At 43.7% G+C, this 18,758-nt stretch overlaps 1 protein-coding gene across 1 annotated transcript; it reads right to left on the minus strand.

Moving 5' to 3' along the window:
- Nucleotides 1-5,546: 5,546 nt before the first annotated feature.
- On the minus strand, nt 5,547-7,911 carry CEBPB (CCAAT enhancer binding protein beta). The gene has a single exon (XM_075011619.1). It carries the CDS (start codon nt 7,680-7,682, stop codon nt 6,681-6,683), a length of 1,002 nt encoding a protein of 333 aa, XP_074867720.1. The 5' UTR covers nt 7,683-7,911; the 3' UTR covers nt 5,547-6,680.
- Nucleotides 7,912-18,758: the final 10,847 nt, after the last annotated feature.

Here is an 18,758-nt window from a genome sequence, read left to right on the forward strand (position 1 = left end):
CGTGTATGGACTTCATTTCCTCACTTCACTCTGATTGGCTCAGTGTGCAGACTTGTTCTGTGTTAGAGCAAATCAGAAACAAGCAAGTTCACAAAAGGATAGTGATGTTAAAGAGCACTGCATGCAGGGTATATGTTGGCTTTGTAGAGGCTATTTTTGCTTTGTATCAATTGCATAACATTGCAACATGGGACCTAAATAAAACCCAGATGCAAACACCTGTGAAGAAGAGCATTGATACCCTTGTGGCTGATAGGTGGCTTAAAAATACCATAGAAAGGAAAGGAAGGGATAAGAGAGAACAAAAATGGAGGTCACCATGTGGATCAAAATATGTATGCGGATTCTGTCCCTTTAATGGGCTGAGCATAACTGGATCTAAAACCTTGAAACTCTGGGGAAGTTGGGCAGACAAAGAGCCTTATGAAGACAAGAGAATATTGTGGCTCTGTGTGAAATTGGTGGTAGCCAGTGAAGATCTTGGTCTAAATTCAGCTCTGGGGTAAACAGAGGCCCTTCCATTTGTCTCAGTGACAGCATTTACATCTGAGCTGAATTTTATCTCTACTGTAGCGGAATATCATATAACATAACCACCTACTTTTCTAGAAGGGGAACAAAAGCTATCATACAATAAAATAAATTAGAACGCAATTGAGCAGGCAGGTGGTAACAGCCACCAAAAGACGCTTTGGTTGTGAATGAATCATACTGATGGAGCGTAAGAATTAGGATGAGCTCAGCAGTTTCACTTCGCAGAAACTCATGAATACATTTCCTTTGGCTTCGGTCCAAATGGGGGATGACGCCCCCTAAAATTGTCTTTTGAGGGTTCAGGTTAAAACATATCCAGAAATTCAAAATGAAACGTAATTGTGGCTGCACCTACTTTTGTATCAGGACCATAGAGAAATGATGGATTTCACATGAGTTTGATGCCAATCCAAAATGGGATCTAATCTATGTGTTTATATAAGGCACGAGTCACTATAGCAACCTGTTGCTCATCCACCCAGCCTGGATTGAAATGAAGCCCAATTATACTTGAAAGCCTGACTAGGAACCTCAGGAAACATTTTGGGAGATTTTATCTGAATTTGTAACAATGCCAATGGAATTTGCATGGTCTCACATTCTATTGCAAAAACTTCCCATGGCTCTAGTAACGAAGTATCTTTGGAGCTCAGCAAATGATTTGGAAAGTAAAATTTATTAGATGAATAGAGCTCCTTTTCCTATTCATGGACTTCTTGCCAAGGGAGAGACAACCCCCTCAAATAAACTTTCTGTTCAACTTTCCATATATCTATATCTAAATCTATAGCTATATCACATTTTTACAGACTGATCACAAATATTCAATATTTGAGCTGATTTGTTTAGTTGTGATTGGTTAGTTAAGTTTGTGCTATTGGTTTTGTTCCCTGATTGGACGATGAGCATTTTCAGCCCAAATACTTGTGTGAATTCACCTCTACTTTCCATTCACATTGGTGCATGCAAATTTGAAAGACATCAAGTGTCCTTTGAATAGTTGCACAAAGCAAGCAAAGAAAGGTGCAAACAGGATTCATTCAAAAATTTGCAGGGTTTTGTTTGCATTGTTTCATCCAGCTTTAATGTTTAGGAGGATTTATATGTAGCAAAAGAAGTTAGGACCCAATTCAACACGTTGTGTAGTCATTTGTCTTACATCCTGGCAAAATGGATGCAAACCCTACCTTCTGATTTACTCATATTTTGTGCTCACTCTGTATTTATGTGGTTTACTGCACAAGGTGCAGGGACATAACTGGGCCCTGGAAATTAAAATATAAATATAAATGATGAGGTATGATCTGGATTGCAAATGTTTTTTCCAAATTCTTAAAGCAGACATTATTTTGAGTTGCAGCATCCTTCCTTCTAAATTAAAACTACTATGATTGCAAAAGTAAATTTCAGTCATACTGCCTCATTTATAGTTTCCCTGGGCTGTTTTTTAGATATCTGATGGCCATCACATGATTTCAAGAAGACAACCCTTTTGTTGTTTAATTAATATATGACTGACCCTTCTAATAATCCTTTTATGAATATTTGTATTTTGTAAGATTGTGTTTATTAGTGTCACACAGGAAAAATTACTGCAGACACAAACAAGTATAGTTTTTAACAGTAACTCCTATTGCTGCCAATCCCAGGGCTAACTAATGGAGGGTAATTTTAAAATGTAAAGGAACTGCACATAACATCAGTAAAGCAACTCAGAAACCAATTGCAAATATCTGTTACACACTGATGCCAGGGCGACAAGTATACAAGGCAGAGAAATTGAAAGATAACTTGCTTAAAAGTTAAAACTTACTAATATTTTAAATTATTTTCATTTAAACAATACATTTTGAGGCATGGATTTGCTGTTGTAGAATTAAATAGTACTGAATCCAAATGATGTAGCAGATTCAGAAATGGAATCTAGAGCCCTTTCAAAGTAGAATGTAAGGGGCAGGGATCTGATGTTCTCATTAGCACTATTTTATTTCTAAAGATGAGGTAACTCTGCTACCTCCTCCACCAGGTCAATCTGACTGGGGTCAGCAGGGGCAACCTGGTAGAAATCAACAATCAATGTTACCAATAACTCCCCAAAAATTGCTGAATCTGAATATGTGTGTATTTCAAAGGAGACAAGATTGTGCTCATGGGTCTCATCCTGATCTTTACTTCAGAAGGAAATTTGTGGGCATATGGACTCCATATATATTTAATTACTCCATGAGCATCCTCAACATGCAGAAGCTGAAGAGACCGTGCAAAGTGATAAGTGAGGTTTTCGCTCAGTAGAACTGTATATTTAATGGGACTCTCAATACTTGAGAATGAGATAGTTTTGGACAGGGAGGGTTCCCATTTCCCTATGTGATCATACTTGGATGGACTGCACAGACTAACTTATTTGTTTCTTGTTTCTGTTTCTCCCATAGGGAACAATCCCAGCACATTTTACACTGGGAAACCTTTGAACTGTGAGGTGTTTTTTTGCTGCAGAGTAATATTCTATGACCCATACATAGCAGAGAGCACTGCCAAGGTACTAAACTGTAAGGCAGCTGCCTGGATAAAACACGCAGAACCAGAAACTTGTGACTTCTTACCATAGCTGTGACACAGATGCCCTCTGAGGCCTATGTCAAATCACAATGTTTTGCTTCAGATTTTCTCTATAAACAAAGGATAGTACCGTGGCACCTTATAAACTAACAGATTTTTTGAAGCATAAGCTTTTGTGGGCAAAGACCCACTTCGTCAGATGCATGTATGTCTGACGTGCATGTGACGAAGTGGGTTTTTGCCCACGAAAGCTTATGCTCCAAAAAAATCTGTTAGTCTATAACATGCCACAGGACTTCTTGTTGTTTTTGTGGATAGAGATTAACACGGATACCCCTCTGATAAAGGATAGTACCTACCTCACCAAGGCTCAGCGTTGGACTGAGACATCCCAGCTGAGTTACACAATTAAGGGCGGGGGGTGAAGGGGGCATTAGATTCTGTAGCAATAATCCAATTAGTAATTTCAATCTGCACAGGTGCCAGAAATAAGGTGCAGGGGAGGGTTACTCATGCTGCCCTCACCCCCACAGCTTGAAATAGTTTCCATTATTCACAGGGTTTACAGTTTGGTTCAGTGGCTCTTTGCATTGCCACGAGAAAAAATATTCCAACTTCTCTTTCACTCTGTCTTGTTTATAGCTGTGTGGGTCCCACTTAAATTACACCCAGTCCAGATTTAAGGACAGTGGGTTAGTCCATCCATCTCTGGAACAACTCCACTACAGGAATTTCGCCCACTGATTTTTCAAGATATTTTAAATAAATATTAGGATCTTTAGTATGTCTTTTCTTTCAGTTCCCCTCCCACTGACATCTGCCCCCACCCTCCCACACAGAGATTTGGATGAACATTCTGTCTTTTGTAAATGAAATAAGTAATGTTCCAGGTGATATTTCCAGCTCTTCTGCAACTTTCAAGCCAGTAGTCCTCCCATGTAACTCAGAACCATCACTTACAAGTTTGATAAAAAGGGGCCTTCACTGCAGAGAGGAGAGTATGGTTTGAATATCAGGATAAATTCTGTAACTAGGAGAACAGTTCAACAAGTGGTAGTGGGAGGTTGTGGAAATCAACATCACTAGGGGTGCGTCTACACTAGGAACTAACTTCAAAGTTAATTTCGAAGTTAGGCACTGCATTAAAGTAGCCAGCAGAGAGTCTACACACATTTTTCCCTTAATCCGAGGTTAACTTCAAAGTAGGGAGTCCAACTTCCAACTACTTACTCCATTCCTGGGAATGGAGTAGTGCCCTACTCTGAAGTTTAAGTTCAAAATAGGGTGTGTGTGTAGAAGTTGCTTACTACTTTGAAGTAAGCAACTTCAAAGTTATTTTTGTAGTTTAGACAGCGCCTAGGTAGATTAAAGGCAAGAGCTTTCATCCATTCATCTTGCAAGAAGATAACCTGCCATGGTGCAGGACAGGAGCGTTGACTAACTAATCTAAAAACAACTAATTCTAGAAAGCCCCTTACTCACTTTGTACAAACCGCAAAGCAAAAGGGAAATATAGCTGCACTGCGTCTAACCCCACACTCCTTACTCTTGCATAGCCTCTGGTGAGGGCTACGGCAGATTTGCATGATCCCAGAGTTACTTCATTAACTCCACTATCGACTCTAGGAGTTTTCCTGGCCTGAGGAAGACTGACTTAAAATTTAAAAACAACACCACATTCATTAAACCACATATTTTGTGAATAAAATCATTATCAACAAATTCCAAATTCAAGGCTGCTCCACACCTGTTTCCAATCACTGTCCTTTACGTAAAATATTTCGCAAGCAGCAAGTTCAAATCCACTACCATTAAAGAAATAGAACATGTGTGTCCTACTGTAAAGCACAGTTCTGGAAGGGTTAAGGAAGTTCCTTCCTGGTAGTTTTTGACATCTGGATTGAGATGGGTATGCTTAGAGTATGTCTAGTATGCTGGAAAATGCTGAATAAGAGCTGAACATGTACCCAGCTCCCTGCACGTAATCACCTATAGACTCTCATAACATTCCACAGGCACCTACACTAGAACAAACTATAGAGAGCCATGATGTGCACCTCCCAGACCTTGACAAATCCAACATAGTACATTTGCTAGCAGAGCCTCTGTTACCTTTATCATACATTTCTTAGGGCTCCATACCTACATCCTCCTATACCCTACCTTTTACCCTAAAACACATCCCTGATCTGTTCACTACCACCACTGCACACACCTTGCAAAAACTCATCTGTATAAACAGCTTCTTTTAGAAACAGTTTTTTTTTTTTTAATAAACCTCATTAGGAAATTACTGGAAGAGTTGTCCACACATTTCTCACTCTACCTAGTTAGGTGAGAGGTCCCCCATTGCTGGCACAAATGTACAGCCATCCAACACAAAAACACCATGTTATCACTGTGTGTTATTGTAAACCACAGATACCAGAAATGCTGAATCACAAAACTGCCAGACTACAAAAAACTGAGCTTTAATGCAAAATCCCAACTTGCTTCAAGCTTCCTCCTCAACTTTTTCTTTCCCCTGCCCTCTCCCATGCAGTAACTTTGTCCCATGCTGGGAGGGACTTCCTCAAACATTTTTCATGGTTTGGGTGGCGCATCTGGTTCTTGGCATGTTGCATGTTGAGAATTATGAGTATTGCAAAAAACAAAAACAAAAACCCAAAAAACAAAAAACCACCTAAGCAGCATTTAATTCGAGGGGTTAGAGGAAATTTAATGAGGCTGCAAGAGAAAACTAGCTGTAGCTCCCACATCTGCCCTTCTCTGGTTCTCTCTTGCTTTGTTGCTGTCACAGAGAAAAGTCAAAAGGCCAATAACAACAAAACCAAAAAAACCCCCTAATTCCTGACACAGCCAGCTCTAGCTGGCATTTCAGCTGATGTCCTCCAGGCCTTAGGTACCTTGGAAATAAAACAAGTTTCCTTTTATTTTTCCTAGCCATAAAGTTTATTACAATGGTTCATTAATGCTTCAAATGTAGCAAGAACGTCTATAGATCCCAAAATATACATATGTGTTTTTCTTATAGAAATAGAATTATTCTTTATCATAAAAAAACCCCGCAGGAACATCTTTAACAGATTACTCAATCCATGACTGACAGTTACACGAGATTGCATCATGTGTACGCAGCATTCCCAGCCATGTTTAAAGGGTTGCATCATTCTCTGCTCTTTCTCTCGCTCTGTTTTAAATAACACGAACATTCAACAAACCCGGCAGAGATCAGGGGAAGCAGGAAGGGGGGCTCGGCGGGGCTGTAACATTAATAAAAAAAAAACCCACCAGCGGCAACTCATTCCGCCACAAGCTGCCGAGCAAGCCGGCGCCCGGCAGGGGAGTCCCCTCCTAGGATAGACACACAGGCAGGGGCGGAAGTTTCTTCCGCCCGACTGCAAAAACGAGACAAAAACCAAACCGGCCCCCTTGAGTCTCTCCCCGGGTCTTCCCCGGCCCCGAGCCAGTCTGTCCGCCTGGGGAGCGGGGAAGCAGCCCCCCTCTCTCCCCTGCTCCTCTTCCTCCTCCCCGACTCCAGCCCCCCCACCCCGCCAAGCCCGGCCGCTGCGGCTCCAGCCGCGGGGCTAGCAGTGGCCCGAGGTGGCCAGCAGGGGCTCGGGCAGCTGTTTGAACAAGTTCCGGAGGGTGCTCAGCTCCCGGGAGAGCTGCTCCACTCTCTTTTGCAGCCGCTCGTTCTCGGCCGTCAGTTCCAAGACTTTGTGCTGCGTCTCCAGGTTGCGCATTTTGGCTTTGTCCCGGCTCTTGCGCACCGCGATGTTGTTCCGCTCGCGGCGGAGCTTGTACTCCTCGCTGTGCTTGTCCACGCTCTTCTTGGCCTTGCTCTTGCCCGCGGGGGGGCCCGGGTAGCCCCCGCCGCCCTTGGAGGAGTCGGACGGGTTGGGGGTGCCGGGCGGGCTGGAGGAGGACGAGGTGGAGAGGTTGCCGCTGCTGCCGCTGGGCACCGACTGGTAGCCGAGGTAGGAGCGCACGGCGCTGCCGTAGGGGGAGGACATGCCCCCAGCTCCCGGCCCCGCGCCCCCGTCTTCCTTCCGGGGCCCGGCGCTAGAATCCAGCGACTCGAAGACCGGCTCCACTTTGATCTCCAGGATCTGGGACGGGTAGCAGGTCGGGAGCCCCCCCGGCTTGTGGGCCTGGCCGGCTCCCGGGTGGCAGTGCCGGGCCAGGCTGATGTAGGCGTAGTCGGGCTTCTTGCTGCCGCCTTTATAGTCCTCGGCGAAGAGGTCGGAGAGGAAATCTTGGCCGGCGCCGCCGCCACCGCCGCCGCCGCTGCTGCAGGGAGGCTCGAAGTTGCCCCCTGCTGCTGCTGCTGCTGCTGCAGGAGGCGGCGGCTGCGGCGGCGGCTGGGATGCTGCTAAGGGGTCCAGGTAGGGGCTGAAGTCGATGGCTCTCTCGTGGTCCCCGACGGTGAGCTCGGTCATGGAGCAGCCCCCGGCCGCCCGCGGGTGCAGCTTGCTCAGTGCAGCCAGACAGTCCGCCTCGTAGTAGAAATTCGCCACTTCCATGGATTTAAAGGCGGGCGGCTGCAGGGGGAGGCATGCTGGGTCCCAGGCCACCAGGCGTTGCATGAAAGCAAAGGGGGGTGCCGGGAGGAGGAGACAGGGCAGGGGGCCCCCCAGCCGCCGGATCAAGCTGCCGCAGGTGACGTGGGGGCCCCTCCAGATCCTGCCTCCCTCTCTGGTGCCGGCTCCGACTCCCCAGCTGCGCTGCCCACCGGGGCTGGCTCAGATCCTGCAGCTGCTGCTTCTCCTCCGGACCATCTGGTTCGAGGTCCCGAGTCCCCAAGTCTCTGACTTGGGAAAGTTCCTTTGCTGTTATTTATAGGGGCGGCGGATCCCATGGCAACAGGGACGTCACTGCCTGGCGGCCTGCCACAGGGTGCACACTTTGTACAGCGGCAGCCCGCCTCGGGCTCCGCGGGAGGCACTCGGGGCGTGGGGCTCCAGCCGAGTCAGTCATCAGGCCAGCAGGGCCGGCTGCGGAGCCAGGGGACGCTCTCTCCAGCGCGGGGGGGGGGGGGGGGGAGGGGAAGAGGTGGCCCGCAGAGCGGGCACCCCTGTGGCTCTAGCTGTGGGCAGATCTGTCGGGGATGCCAGTGGGCATTGATCACCCTTGCTGGGAACCCAGGACGTGGCACCTCCCCTGCCTCCTGCTCCCCCGGAGTCCAGCCCTTTTCCCCTCCTGCCCCCGTGCGTGTCCAGCTGTGGGGCTAGCAGGTAGCCAGAGGTGGCTGGGGGAGCCGGGAGGAGCTGGATCCATTGCGTCTGAGGCTTCTGAGAGCTGTAGATTTCATCTGTATGTCTCAAAGCGTCTTTTACTACGGTGGGTGAGTGTCAGTATCTCCGTTTTTGTAGGGCGAAATTAAGGCGTGGAACTTAAGGGATTTCCCTCGGGAACTCAGGGATAGAGCAAGGAAGAGAAGCCAGATCGTAATGCCAATTCGGTGTCCTGTGAATTTTATCAGACTGGCAAGCAGAATTGTACCATACAGACGCACTCAGAACTAGGTTGGCACACTGGGTGTAAAAAGCACACTATGTTGAGGGGCTCAAGCCAGGGTTAGGTACTGTCTGGGAAGAAGACCGGCTCTGTAACTGGCTGTGATTGGAACAGACAAATCTGAAACTCCCCCTGTCACCTCTGCATGCACTGCCGATGGCCTTAAAGTTTAGCCTGGCATGTTTGTCTTATATGGCATGTTGCAATTGTCAGAGAACACAAGTGATAGGGAGTTTGAGCCCCAGGAGTTGTAATTAAAAAGAATGGGGGAAAGTGAGCTATGTGTGCATAAAGGCATGTGATGCCATGATTTATTAATTTATTCAGTAGCATTTACTTGGAGAGGCCATGGTAAATTTGAGAAGTAAGAATAAATTTGTGTGCACCTTTTAATTAAAAGACACCCACCTTGGGAATCAAACTTGTATGCTCCCTATTACTCCCACATTTACCTGTTTACAAGCTGGTGATTCATGCCCAGAATAAAAGACATCAATTTAAAGCAAAACATATAATTAAAGGAAGTAGGAGTGTCCTTCATTTCAGTAAAGAAGACCCAGCACTGCAGAGAAGATGACACTGCCTCATAGAATAATATGAAGCAATCCTGCGGTGTGGGAAATATTGCAACGTTAAGCCAGAGGAACAGGTATTGCATTATACAATTCAAACAGTCAACTGTTCATGAATGTTCAAACCTCAGACTTTGAAAAGAGGAAGAATTCAAAAATCATGCTATGAAGCATCCTTTCTTTCTTTCTTTCTTTTCAAAAGTTTAAAACTTCAATTGCAATATATACTAACAGGTTCGTAGACTTCAAATATTTCTGTCTTTCTGCAGTAGTCTTTAGTGAATTGCATTTGTTAATAAGAACATTTAGTTGTGGAGTTGGGTTTGGACAAAGAATCCTGGATCCAGGCCTGAATCTGAATGTTGTGACTTGAGCCTACATCTCTATAGACCCAAACATCTCTACAGGATAGAAATATCAGTAAATTGCAGTGAGCCAGGGCTTGCTCTTATAGCTCTTTACACTTACATTCTGTGTCTTCATTCCCCTAAGGAGTTTTTGGTCTGGAAAGCTGTTCTGTGCAGGAATTGAGAAGGAGATATTCCAATTAAAGGGAGCTGGTCCCTGGTTATTTCTCCAAGAAGAAACTGAAAGTAACAGCACTTTTTATTAAGGCTGATCCAAACTTTTCTGTTATAGCTTATTTGGTAGAAAACTGGATTATTGACAACATGACATTTTTTTCAGTAAGTGTCTGCAGTTTTAGAAATTTTGTTGTATTGTGAGGCAGGAGAGGCCTGAATTTTGTTCCATTTTATTTTTATTCAAACATTTCATTTCCATTTTCTATGGAAAAATTCCCCAATTTCCAGCCAGTTCTATTTCTAATGCAATAAAACACAAATTCTTACTAATTTTCTTGTCCTGGAAGACAGATGCAAACAACAAAAGAGCATTAATGTAGAAGAGAAAAGGCCAAAAGAACACAGCCTATTCAGATCTGTTTTACAGAGATCACACTTGCTTTTCAATCATATCTTGTGTTTGGCTACTCGATTCACAACTCCACTGTAGCATCACAGGGCACCTGGTTTCCCAATGTACTCTTCAGAGGCTCGGAGCTCTGCCAAAGCATTGCAGAAGTTCTCCTACTTGGAAATTTGCTCTGTCCTCCTTTTCAGTGGCTCCAGGATCTCCAGTGCTGCATCCCCACCTCTATCTACTGTCCAGAAAAAGCTGCTGTTGGCTTTGGACAGATGATAACTATTTAATGACAACCGATCAAACAGTGAAGTGTTCATAGGAAGGTCTGCATACTGAAATTACACTATTAACTGCTCTCTACTAAGAGTCAAGCTTTTGGATAAAAACTGAAAATGCTTCTTACTTCCAAGTGTTAGCTTGTTATTTATTACTTGTATTGCAGTTAGACACTGGAGACCTCAGCAAAGTCAGGGGTCCATTGTGCTAGGTGCTGTACGGACATATCGTAAGACTATGTCTACACAGCAGCATTATTTCAGAATAATCTATTCTGGAAGAGCTATTTTGAAATAACCCTCCTACACACAAAATGCATTTTGAAATAGTCCTCAACTATTTCAAAATAGTAACAGACAGGGAGCCGTGCTAGTCTGTATACTATCAAAACAAAAAAGCAGTCAAGTAGCACTTTAAAGACTAACAAATATATTATTTCAAAATAGAGCAGGTACACATAATAGGCACTATTTTGAAATAGAGCCATTGGATGCACTATGGCTTATTTCAAACTGGGCTCTATTCCCTGTCTAAACAGCCCTGACTTTGAAATTTTTATTTCAAAATAGACTTTATTCCTCATGGAATAAGGTTTACCTATTTTGGAATAAACCAACCACTATTGTGAAATAATTTTGAAATAGCAGTTGTATTGTGTAAATGCTAGCAAAGTTACTTTGAAATAACTTTGGTGTGTAGATATACCTACCCTAAGGCTGCATGTACAAACATCAATCCTTCGAAAGAAATTCTTCCTGAAGAGATCTTCCGAAAAAACTTCTTTTGAAAGAACGCGTCCACACACAAAAAAGCAGATTGCTCTTTCCGTAGAGAGCATCCACACAGCCCCTGCTCTTTGGAAAGAATGGGCCAGGGATAGAAAAATCTCGCACCATGACACCTGCTCTTTCGAAAGAAGGGACCACAGAGTGTCTACACACACCTTTTTTTGAAATAATCTTTTGAGAGAGGAAGAGGGCCACTGGAAAAAGGGCCACGTACTTTCGATTTCAGATTGAAAGAGCACATTTTGTGTTTAGGTGCTCTATGAGTTTTTTTGAAAAAGTTTTCAAAAACTAGCTTTTCCAAAAGATCTTGCTAATGTAGATGCAGCCTAAGAGACAGATCCAGTCACAAACTGTTGCAAAATAAAAGACCGGACACCATTTTAGACCAGCAGGAGGAGAGAGGGGAGGCAGGAGGGCAGGATGGGACAAGTTTTTTCCCAAAATTTGGAGACACAATAAGCTAATCAGTAGCAATAACATTAGCTTGCCGCCTGCCTAAACATTATCAGCAGGGTGGGTTTTGAAGGAAGAGAAGGTAAGGGCTGTATGGATCCTATAGTTGAGGTTTTTTCTATGCATATTGTGCAGTATGGGAGAGAGTACAGTGATGCTGCTGAAAAAAAATCTGGTGGCTGGGAGGTAAGTAGGTAAGGCTAACTTCTGCTAAGGCTAGCTGGAGGATCATTGTATCAAAGGCTGCCACACACAGAACTAAAATATCAGTGTATCTTTATCATGTTTAGATACAATGAGAAGTCCTGTGGCACCTTATAGACCAACAGATTTTTCTGGAGCATAAGCTTTCATGGGCAAAGATGCATCTGATAAAGTAGGCCTTTGCCCACAAAAGCTTATGCTCCAGAAAAATCTGTTAGGCTGTAAGGTGCCAGAGGACTTGTCTTTCTTTTTTGCGCGTACAGACTAACATGGCTACCCCCCAATACATGTTTAGATACAGTGCATCATGGTCACTCTGTTTTGTCCCCTACTCTAGCTCTTGCTCCTTCCACAAGCACACTGGTCCTTAGTTACATGCACCTACCTCTCCATTAACATTGCTTTAAATCACATGTCTGCAGTTGAAAGTTTTTCACTCACAACTCCTGCCACATTGCGAACAGTGCATGTGTTGCACTTCCTCCTGCTCCAGATGGTGGTCAATACCTGAAGTCGGAGGGAGTTGGATCCCTTTTCAATTGACCCGCACTCCTGTCATCCTGACTCTTACCTTCATATACAAAGCTACAAATCTTATTATTGGGCATAACATTTCCATCCCCTTTCAGAAGCTAGTTACAACATTTGACTTTGTTGTCTCCTGCCTCAACGGGTTTCACAGGCTGACTGCACACTGAGGCTGGCCTCATTCAACTCTGGCCTTGCAGAGCATGTATCAGTGATTGGTTGCCAACCCCACCCCCGCCGTGAATTGTTGGTCGTGCTTAGGTATTCTTTCTGCACCCCCTGCTTACTTTCTGCTAACCTCTGACCCAGCACACCCAGGCTCTGCAATGTTAGATTGCTCAATAGCAGCTTTATCTGTCTGCATGTTGCTCTTTGCCCTACTGTGTGCTGAAGAGATGATACCTGGATGCTATTGCCTGTGGGACAAAATGACCAGAATACCTTCTTCTACTAGACGACTGAAAAATTTCCAGTGCAACATCAGGGTCAAATCAGCTGCTGTATGGGTTCTATGGAAGGAATAAAGAGAGAGCACGAAGGCACATAGGGTAGGGACTAGCTAGTAATGACCAGTCAAATCCGTTCATCTTCAGGTCTTGTGTACCACAAGCAAAGCAGCTGGTGAAATCAATGGGTGTGGCAAGTGCTCAGCACCTCTCAGGATGTAGCCCAATTTTGTCTCAGTGAGGACTGCAGGAGCAGACCTGACTTTTATATGGTTGCATTTTATTACTGAGAGTTAATTGATTGCCAAAGATAATCCTTGAAAAGTCCCAGCTCAGTATTATTTTAAATGTGATGATCTTGGCAAATGAACCCATTCAGTGTCTCTCCTACTCAGGAAATTGTCTTGTTTCCTTTGGTCTCCTAAACTGGGGAGTTTCTCATAGCTCCTGGAAAGGAGAGCAGCGTAGTATTGATGCGCCTCTGTTTTACACCGGTTCTGAAATGATCCAGTGAGATGAAATGGGAAGCTGTTATCAATGGGAAACCACTATAAGTGTCACTTCTTGGAATCAATGGACAATGACAGTGATTTATTTGGGAAATTCCTGCACAGGAAAGACACATGAAGTCCTTCTACTTCCTGAGCCAAGTGATAGTAAATCACTATAGGTGCTGTGAGTGACAACATAAAGCATCAAGAGGGGTAGGTGTATTAGTCTGTAGCTTCACAAATAACAAGCAGTCCTGTGGCACCTTAGAGCAAGAAAATTATTAGGTCTTGAACTTTCAAGAGTAAAACCATCTGAAAAAATGGATCTTACCCATGAAAGCTTATGCTGTAATAAATGTGTTAGTCTCTAAGGCACCCTAGGACTGCTTGTTATTAACATAAAGCATAGAATGCTATATAGAGGATGGCAAAGAGAGGGGAATCCATTCCGTGGCTGGAAAGCCACAGAACATTCATAGCTGGAGATTTTCCCTTGTTTCTGTCTTACAAGCAAGTAGCTGAGCTGTGAGAGAAGCTGGTGTACTACCCTCTTACCTTTGCAATTCATTTTTTTCCACCTGGAAATCAAGGGCCAGTTTTTTGACAGCTGTTTGTTTCTGCTGAACATAGCAGAGAGAGTGAGCTGCCAGGGAGCTAAGTATGACTTTGATTCTCTCTTTCAGCAAGCTAGAGCAGCCTTCAGGATGTTCTAAATCATGTCAGCTGGCAGATGTTTCTTATGGACCATGTAACAACTGGAGGTAGCCAGAGCATATTGTGTTCCAGCCTCTCCCTTCCTGGTCATGACCTTCCCCACACCTGTTAGACCCCCCCACACTAGAGCTCTGAGGAAAGGATGTAGGAACAGCCTATACTGGTTCCACACCTCTGGAGACTCCCCATGCTTGGGTTATCCCAAACCAGAGAGCTGTGGTCTCTCTCTGCTCTATACAGGCTAAGGAGAAGTCCACACAGAGCACACAACCGAGTGCAATGAGCAGGAGGAAATGGTCTTCAAGCTCCAGAACTTCCAAATCTTGACAAGTGAACAATTATGACTGCTGTCGTGTGCACCTTCATCTCACAATAATCATGAAAGGCCAGCAATAAACCTCATTCTGGTTGGCATCTGATGAAAGTCACTTGCACTTCCAGAACTATCCTCTCAATAGAGGTGTATAAGGAGGAGAAAAGCTATCAGGGATAGCTAGTGCCACCCTCCTGAATGAGATGATATCTTGATGATTGCAGGCACTATAATGCTAAATAGCTCAGATAATCCTTTTTCGACTGTAATCTTTTTGGATCGAGGACAGTCTCCATATTGTGCCATATGCAAAGCTGGACATGTCAGTGCCTTAACAATGGATGATAATGGGGTAGATATGGCTACAGGGGGCTACACATGTTTTTTAAAAGGGGGCTGTCAAGGCATTCTACAAAGTATTTGAAATCCCTGTGTTTTGGTAATAATTTGTAATAAAGGATGCACACAGAGGCTAGACGCTAATATGTGGGGGAGGGGGGTTAACTATTTTTTTAACTTTACACTCTATGTGCACACTGCTTTTGTACTGATGAGACCTGACTGAATGGAACTATGATTTGTAAAGAGTCATGTATAGCTCTGAAATACATACAAAGAATTACATGGGCTATGACAACTGAAAGTAGAAATAAGTTTTGGGTTAAAAAAATTACAATTTGAGGGTGAAATTCAGTCCACATCTACATGGATGCAACGTCAACTGAAGCTTAGAGAAGTTGCCTCTTTTCTCTGGAGTGATTTGTGGCCCCCCAGGCGTCTTGTGTCCTTGGCAGCGCCTTGTATATAGGTTCACAACTATGTGCAAAGCAAAGTATTTAGAGAGTCTGGCAATTCTTATATCTGACACAGATTTTTCACAATTCCTGATTTCATGGGGACTTTTTTCTTTTACTGGAATATTTGTACGTTATACCATTGCATTAATATAATGTGGGGATTTTTTTACTCAAAAGAGGTTTGTTTCTAGTTAATATTCATGGTGTGTTTGGTTGGAAAAATCTTGCAGCAGAATTGCATTAAGCACAAGGAAGATCATCACATTGACTCCATACCTTTAGCTGATTCACCTTAACATTCTTCACTGTCCTGTGGAGACAACCCCTTAATGAACTTCAGGGTCCAAGGACATTTTTTCCACCCAGTGTATACGCTTAAAGACTGTGGTGGGTGAGTTCATGCTGCCACCTTGTGACTAAAACAAAACAAAGCAACAGAAATGTAGAACTTTACCAAAATGATTTATTCAGTGATGAGCTTTCGTGGGACTGACCCACTTCTTTATATCAATTTCGTTTCCAATACAGACTGACATCTATAAGTACAGAGGACCAAAAAAATTGCAATAAAAACTGACAAATCAAATAGGATTAAAGGAAGGGGCTGAGCAGTGGGGGGATGTTAATTGTCCTGTTTGAGATAATTACAAGCATCAAATGAAGGGAAGCAGTCCTTGTAATGCGCGAGGTAGCTGATGTCTCTGTTCATACCACATGTTAATGTGTCGAATTTGAATATGTACTCTAACTCACAAATCTCTCACTGTAATCTGTTGTTAAATTCTTTGTGTTACAGGACACATATTCTCAGGTCTTTAACAGAATGGTTCACTCCTTCGAAGTGTTCACTGACCGGCTTATGTGTACTGAATTTCTTGATGTCTGTTTGTGTCCATTTATTCTTTGGCAAAGATTTTTCCCAGTCTGTCCAATGTACATAGAGTCAGGGCATTGTTGGCACATAATAGCATATGTAATGTTGCTGGATGTGCATGAGAATGTGTCTTTGATCTTGTAACTAACATGGTTAGGTCCAGTGATGGTATCCCCACAATAAATATGTGGACAAAATTGGCAGTGGGGTTTGTTGCAAGGAAAAGTTCCAGGATTAATATTACTGTGGTGTAGCCTGTGATTGCTGGTGAGATCTTTCCCAAGTTAGGAGGTTGTCTATAGAAAATGACAGGCCTGTCACCTAGAGCCTTCTGTCCTATCTATCCTAGTTGATTTGTCAGGTTTTATTGCTTTTCTTTTTTTTTTTTGGCCCTCTGTACTTATATCAGTCTGTATTGGAAATGAGATTCATCTGGAGAAGTAGGTCTGTCCCACGAAAGCTCATCACCCAATAAATCTGTTAGTTAGTCATGTAGTTAGTCTTCAGAGTGCTACATTTCTGCTGCTTTGTTTTGTTGGCGTACAGACTAACACAGCTACCTCTCTGTTACTTTTTGACTAGTTGCTGAAAAAAGATACATTTTTTCAAAGAGCTCAGGCCCTCCCTCCATTCACACTCATGAAGTATGTTTGTGAATATTTCTGCCAGCAACATGAATTACTGGTGCAAATTGTGCTGATAGTCTCAGAGTGGTAGTAGCTGTCTTAGTCTGTAGCTCTACAAAAAACAAGCTGGCTTGTGGCACCTTGGAGACTAACATTTAATAGGTCATGGACATTTGTGATGGAACTTCTTTGGATGGAAATGGAGTGGAAAAGCAGAATCTGGGGTTTATGTATCAGGAAGTGGTGTGGGAGATGGGGGACCAAAACCTCTGCTTGGAAAACGGATGGCTGGATTTTCAGAAAATGCAATCCTTAGCACAGACCTCTTGTTTAGCCCTTCAAAGTACTGTGCACATATCAACTCACTGACTTTATATAACTAGTTTTCCTAGAAATCTTGTGGATGGCAAATAAACACAATAGCTACTCTACCTGACATACACACGGTAAAGTAAATTACCTCCGAACATTGCATGCTGTGTAGGTTGTGAGGAGAACAATTATTCAAAAGAAGAAACTTCATAGGAGTTGAATAAGCTTCTGTATTTTAGACTGTGACATTATGCTAAAAAGCAACATTCACGTTTTGATCTAGGGTGCTGGAATTTTGCCCAAATGAGGGCAACTGTAGCATTTTGCCAGGAGTCAAGGGGCCATGTACTTCTTTAAAATGCATGTGTGTCCTACTTAGACTACAGATACCAGTATGCAGCACTTCAGCCTGATCCAAATGCAAAGCTGAAATTGTGCATGTGGAGGATGCTGGACACTGCATTATGCACCAGCTGCATAATGCCATGTTCATAAAGCAAGCCTGCCACATGGCAAACTTCTGAAAAGCCGAAGAATGAATGTCTGGCCCTGTTGGAATTAATTTTTCCATTGTTGACAGTAGACTCAGAAATTTATCCAGAATCATTGCCCTAAAGAACTTCTGTTCCAATTCAAGCCAGCACCTTTCAAGATACAGAACCTGAATTTCCAGTCTTGCCCCTTGGATCATCATATATATTTACGTAAAGTGAATGTAAAGTGGATGTTCTGTCTGCAGCTTAGAATGGCAGATATTTCAAGTGCTTTGCGAAGTGGTGAATGACACAGACTCCAGCCTGTGTCTGTAGGGGGAAATCTACATGGGAGGACTGTAAAAAGAAGGAAGTTTTAAGGATGGAGGTGAAGGGAGAAGCAGGAAGGCATTTGGGTCTGAGTAGTGGGAAGCTGCTCCAAGCTTAGCAAGCAGATGAGATAATGGATACAGTAGGACATATATAACCTAGACTGAGAGAATATCTCAGAGGCATTTCCATAACAAACATTGTCTCAGCTTGACTCCCTGTTGGTGTTTGTTTTACATGACTGCCCTGGCAAATCAGCTTGTGGGCAGAAATATTTTTGAGAGGAATGAATTTGAAGTGCCCATGATAGACTATTTTCTGAAAGTGGATTTCAAACTTGTCATCAAGAGTGTTTGTACCAGAAAGCCTTAGAGTTCTTCACACATGTATCAGTGTGAATCCCGCGGCAGGTTTGCATGCCCCTCTTGGATTCCTTGGAAGAGCACAAAATTGGATTCCTTGGAAGAGCAGTGTCCGTTAGTGCCACCCGTGCACTCCATGCCTTGTGAAGGGGATAAATGGCAAAGTGGCATCCCTCAGTTCCCGCCTGCTGTCCATGGCAGCAAGGTGAGACCTGTTGACTTCCTGACTTACTTACTAGTCCTTAATTTCAGCTAATTTTCTTCATGCTCTTAATAAAATCATAAGAACTCTTCTGATCTCTGGTACATGATCACTGTGAATGGTCTCTGTTCACAATCAGGGCCCCTGGAACAGTCATCCCTCTACAGGGCTTCCCAGCATGGGTGGATTTGAAACCTGCAAGCTTCAAGTTTTTCCCATCCTGTAATGAGCTGGTTGCATGGAAAGATGGACACAGAAGGAGCCTCTTCTTTTCATGATAGTCCCCCATACTGAGTTCATGCTCTATGTGCCTTTCATTCTTCAAAAGAAGGCATATGTTGCTTCATCTCCTGGAGCAATCTTGGAAGATCTCAGGTCCTGAAGCAATGAGCTCCAAGGTCTAGACAGCAGACAAGCCAGCTTCATCCCATATGCTGTCTGGTAAGCAAATTACTCTGAA

Source organism: Carettochelys insculpta, chromosome 17 (genome assembly GCF_033958435.1).
Source record: "Carettochelys insculpta isolate YL-2023 chromosome 17, ASM3395843v1, whole genome shotgun sequence".
Classification (NCBI taxonomy): domain Eukaryota; kingdom Metazoa; phylum Chordata; order Testudines; family Carettochelyidae; genus Carettochelys; species Carettochelys insculpta.